The 5,379-nt window shown below is 54.9% G+C and overlaps 1 protein-coding gene across 1 annotated transcript in view; it reads left to right on the top strand.

The window, feature by feature from the left end:
- The window catches only part of CTSH (cathepsin H), a 10,711-nt gene extending 9,748 nt beyond the window's left edge, over positions 1 to 963 (top strand). The window contains exons 10-11 of the mRNA XM_023520035.1: positions 8 to 126; positions 506 to 963. Coding sequence (XP_023375803.1) covers positions 8 to 126; positions 506 to 603 — 217 coding nt within the window. The 3' untranslated portion in view covers positions 604 to 963. The remainder of the gene's footprint in view (positions 1 to 7; positions 127 to 505) is intronic.
- The last annotated feature ends 4,416 nt before the right edge of the window (positions 964 to 5,379 follow it).

Below are 5,379 nucleotides of genomic sequence, written 5' to 3'. Positions count from 1 at the left end.
GTCCCAGGCCCTGGATCTCAAGGGTCCCGTTGGAAGGAGCTGGTCTGGCTCCACAGGGCCTGCTGCCACCACTAAGGAAACAGCTCCCAGCACGGCCCTGCTGGGACTCAGCCAGCATCTGGAACGGTCCGTTTGTGGGACATCAAGGCAGCAAATCTGTCCTTGGTGGTTGACAGCCCTCCTTCTAGGAAAAAGGCTGGAATCACATGGCCTGGGCATGTGCTGCGAGGTGACTGTGTGTCTGCTCTCAGACTCTGTGTCCTCATCCGAAAAGGGGAGCTTGAGCTGTTCCCTCGGGGGACCCCGTGGTGATCAACTACGTGAGGGCCAGGCAGACATGAGTAGAATAAGGAAGAGTTCGTGTGGCCAAGTACAGGGAAAGAGAAATCGTTCACAGAGCCGGGCCAGGATCTCCCAGAGGCAGAACACACCCAGCACCCACTGCTTCCCTTGTAAAGGCCAGTCAGCCCTGCTGCGCGGCCAGGCCACCCGGGGCTCCGCTAAGGGGCCACCCGCTCTCTGCCTAGGTACTTCCTCATCGAGCGCGGGAAGAACATGTGCGGGCTGGCCGCCTGCGCCTCCTACCCCATCCCACTGGTGTGAGCTCCGACGCGGCACCGACTGGACGAAGGGAGGCCCGCTGGTGGGAACCCCACTCTGGAGGAAGGGCGGGAGCCACCCCCCCGCCGGAGGGCCCAACCTCACACCCTCACCCCGGCCGAGGAGGAGGAGGAGGAGGAGGAGGTCCACCAAGCATCAGCCCAGCACTCTCTCGACCAAAGCTGATCACCAGCCACATGCCTCGGGCCTCATTTTTAACTGGCTCATGCCCACGTGCCCCAAGACTGTTCTTTATCTCCAGAGGGCTACTTGTCCCCTTTGGAGAGCACTCCGGTGATTGTCTTCATTGTGGTGTCTACTCAATAAACATTTAGTGAGCTCCTGCCCGGGCCGGGCCTGTAAGCTGTGTGCTGGGACCAATTACGACCCTGGGGCTCAGGTCTCTGGAGGGGAGAATGGTGTGCGTGCTGGTGTCAGGCCAGCCAGATGGGGGACCCGGGAGCCAGAGCGTTTTCTGAGGGGGCAGTGGAGCATGTGCCCGAGGCCTTGGCCCTTGGCTCACGTGTGATCCCACCTCCCTGCCGCTCCCAGAAGGGTTTCCCACCGCAGTGACACTGGGCTAAAAAGCCCAGCCCACAAGCAGGGAGAACCTGACCTCCACAGTAAAGCCCTCGATCCCATTCAGGTAACTGCACAAAGCCCCCAGAAGGCCAAATTCCAGTTCTTTTTTATCAAATGCTTTTCTCCCTGCAGACGGTAACGAGTGCAGGTTCACTGACTCTCACGAGCACATACTTTTCATGACAGAAACTCATTAAACCAATGGAATAAGCCACCTTCCTCTTAATTTCCCATTGTAACAAAAACCCGAGGTTTCTCTCCTAACGACATCGAGAAATGACAAGCTGGTATTAAAAGCTGAGTTGAATGGAAGGTTTACCTGATTCCCACCAGTGGTCACTTCATTCAATGAAGTTTTTTGAACTCAGAATGAAGTTGAAAATTTTAACGACTACTTTTAGCATCCAGTGTTTGGAAAGGAAGCGACTGGCAGCAACTGCACACAAGTCTCAGCTGGAGGCCGTGTCCCCAGGGGCTGGCCCGTAAGACCACGGGGCCTCCCAGGAAACAGCCACCTGGGGTACAAGAGGGGGTTCCTCCAGCTGGGTGACGGGTCAGGGCTGCAGGACTGCCCAGTCCAAGGCTCCTGTCCCTGCATGGAAGGAGAAGAGGCGACAGGACTGTCCCCACAGCCCGTGCGGGGCTCAGAGCCCAGGCAGGCACTGCTGGTCTGCGGCTGTAACCGTCAGGGCAGAGGCCCCTTCGCAAGAGCTGAGCCCACACCACCAGCCCATCTGACATTTCCACACTGGTTTATTTGACATGACTGGCCAGACGCCACACTCAGTCCCGCAGAGCACACTGACTCTTCAGGCACCTGTGAGGCAGACGCTATGATCTCCATTTTCAGGTGAGGAAACTGAGGCAGAATGTGGTTAAGTAACATGCCCAAGACACAATCAGCCACTGGCATCAGGATTCGCTCAGTGTGCTCTCAGGCCCTCCACTCTGCTGCCTCTCCAAGGGCTTAGGATCCTCAGGCTATGCTCCTGGAAGGCTTGGCCTCCCTCATCCCCGCCCCCCCCGCCCCCCCGCCGGGCCCAGGGGTGGTGGCTGTCACCACTTATCCTGTGCTTTCCCTCCTGCTGTCAAAGGTAAGATACCTGTTTTCTTTGTATAGTTCTTAGTAGTTTCTAAATATTTTAAAGGAAACATTCTAACTTAGAAAGTGTAAGTCTGGGCTCGAGACCGACGCTATGTTCCTTATGATGAGAAAACTGTTTGGCCAGCCTGTCAACTAAAACCAGCACTTTGCTCTGGGGAAAGGGCACAAGGAGCCCTGTGCTGGGCTGTTGCTTCAGCAAAGACCGTCCTCCGCCCCCAACTCCAGGGTGCAGCATGGACCCATCTACACAGGGGCTGGGAAGATGGAGTCGGGGATAGTCATTGGTGGCAGGAAAGGCCCTTAAGGGAACTCCCCGGAGAGGAAGGGAGAAGACCCTGGAGGCTGACTCAAGTCCAGAATCTAAAGTTCATGGGACAGTCCCACAATGGTCTGGACGGAGTGAAGCCCCCAAGGACTTAGGAACCCTGGTGGATGTCCTGCTCCAGGGTTAACAGGGGACACAGTTGAGTCGTTTTAGGGCACCAGAGTCCCCAGGGTGCCACCGTGCCCACGGACTGTGGGGAGATCCTCACGCCAGCGACACCGGTGTGGTCACCACGCTCACCTCATTTTCAGGTCTCCCAGTCCAGCTCTGGAAAGACTGGCCCTGGGAGTTCTCAGATAACAAGGGGGGCGGGGTGGGCAAAACGGAGGGACGCATCTTCTCAGCAACCATCTGGAAAGTAACAGCGAAAGAGCATGTGTCCCATGCTGGCGACACTGGTCATATCGGAACCTTCGGGGTCCCAGACTAGTCTCCCCATACAGGCATCTCTGTGTCTCAGCTCCGGGACCAGGAAGGAAAGCATGATTTGGTTCCTGAATAAAAGCGCGAAGCCGTCACCTGTCGCAAGCATGGTGCTCAGCTCGCCAGGAGCTCAGCAGTGCTGGTACCACTCCTAGGCCCACAGGATGGTCTGATCTCAGGCCAGAGAGCAGATCGAGGACATGCCAAAGCGCCCTGCTCCTTACATGCTTACACCCTCAGCAGTACGTCTAACTTTAATCTCCCAGACGCAGCACCCCTGTGGCCGACCCCACCCCCTTCCTGGGGCAAGAACCGCCTCCCAGGCTCAGCTGCCGTCCCGTCTCTCAAGGCCAAAAACACATCTGTGCTTACGGAACCATTCACTTCCCTTATTTCTTCCTCATTTTCAATTCCTCTCTTTCTAATTATTCTCGATGTTCTACATGTCAAATACATGTAATACTTATAAAGAATCTTTTACTTTGGTTTCATCTTCCCAGTTTTCCCCAACCAGACTCTCCCACCGAGGGCACTGGGACCAGCTCAGCCTCGCAACCCCGCTGCCTGGCAACCGGGCTTCTCAGCACATCGGCGTGAGCGGGACAGCTGTGTGTTTGCATCATACGTGGTGACCGCTGCCCTCTCTCCCCTGGGCTCCTCACAGGGCTGAGCTCGCCCCTCGGCCCAGACCCCCGTGAAAGCCAGCTGTGTCGCCCACAAGGAAGGACTCACACCATGCCATGAAGAGTATCTAACTCGGAATGGGTATGAGGTGGATCAATAGACTACTGGGTCATTCAGTTTCTTTCGACAAAGCACACAGGTTCTTGGTAACAAGTTCTGGGGCGCAGGAGCCACTGGGACAAAAATACAGTACATGTGCTTTCCTGCTTGCCACCCCGCCTCCACCCACTCCCCCCACCGCCCAGAGAACTAGGAGACCCCAGGGTCACACATGCAGACAGAAGGGCCGGACGCACGGGAGGATGTGGTGGATTTTGCACCTGCCTGGGCTTGACAGGTGTCTGAGTGAGAGCCAACGCCAGAGCAAGCATGACACTTCCTGCCATTTTAGACAAATCAGAAACAAGTCACCTTGTGTCATTCGGAAGTTGGGGGGTTGGGGAGACACACTTTCCCTTCCTGAAACTGCCCAAGAGAGTAGATGGTTGGCAGCACCTGCCCACAGGACTCGTGGAGTTGGGACTGGAATAAAGTCTGGAACTCCTGCGGCAGGTAGGAGGTCAAAGCCAAGATTCTGGACAGATCTGTGAGGATGCAGAAGTCGCTAAGAAACCTGATAGAAGCCTATGTAGAAAGAGAACAGTGGGCCAGGAGCAAAGGTCATCAGTCACAGAGGAGTGAGGGGTCAGTGAGGAGCGTGAAGGGGACCCGGTCTGCTGGGATGGGCCGCTAACATGCTGGAAAGGACTGTACCTTCTGCATCTTCAGTTTTTACACAAACACGTTACTCAAACCTGATCAAATCAACTTCTACAAATTTAACCTGTTTTATAATGGCTGAATAATATTCTATGATGAGAATGAGCCCATGGCTTTTTGCCTGTTGATAATCTTTCCCCCATTTGGAAAAAACGCAGAAATTTGATAACTAGGAGAATACTTTTTAATGAGGGCAGTTCTCTCCCCAAGGAGTGATCTATACGACGTATAAGGAGAAAGGAGGCAGAACAAAAGCCTCAACTGCTGTTTCTGACTGGGCCGGGACCTGAGGGACAGGGGAAGAGGCTACTTCTGAGAGTGCCCGGCCAAGTCCCCCGGCACGGGGAGCTCCTCTCGATTCTCACCGTCCGGCCTCCCTCTAATGCCCCCTACTGGCAGAACTTAACGAGAACCAAGCCACAGATGATTTAGTCCTAACCCCAGCGTCTGAGAGCTGGATACAGAGCTGACGCCAACAGCTTCGAACCAATCCTGCCCTCCTCTTCCGATGCTCAGCATCCACATACCCGTCCCCACATGTGACCACCGTGAAGTAACAGCAGCACTGCTGGCTCTCACCCGACGAGATACAACTGTCCTACATACCAAGGAAGACACCCATGCTCGCCACCAAAAGGGAGGACAATGAGTGCAATGTTAATTACCCCCGAAGTCAAACAGTCCCCCTGAATATTTATCCTGCAACATAAGAAAACGCACATCGTTGCTAGTCCTCTAGAGCTCTCAAGGCCACACGCACAGCTGATATCTGAAAACAACTTCCTAGTCCACGTTTTCCTTGCTCTCAGCCAACATCTCAGCTTTTTTTTGGGGGGGGGAGGGTCACTTTTTTTTACCAGATGGAGTGACTCTAGATCATAACTAAAGTCTCAATCCTCAA

The sequence above is a fragment of the Pteropus vampyrus genome, unplaced genomic scaffold (assembly GCF_000151845.1).
Source record: "Pteropus vampyrus isolate Shadow unplaced genomic scaffold, Pvam_2.0 Scaffold245, whole genome shotgun sequence".
Classification (NCBI taxonomy): domain Eukaryota; kingdom Metazoa; phylum Chordata; class Mammalia; order Chiroptera; family Pteropodidae; genus Pteropus; species Pteropus vampyrus.
This window is presented reverse-complemented; position numbering and strand designations above follow the sequence as displayed.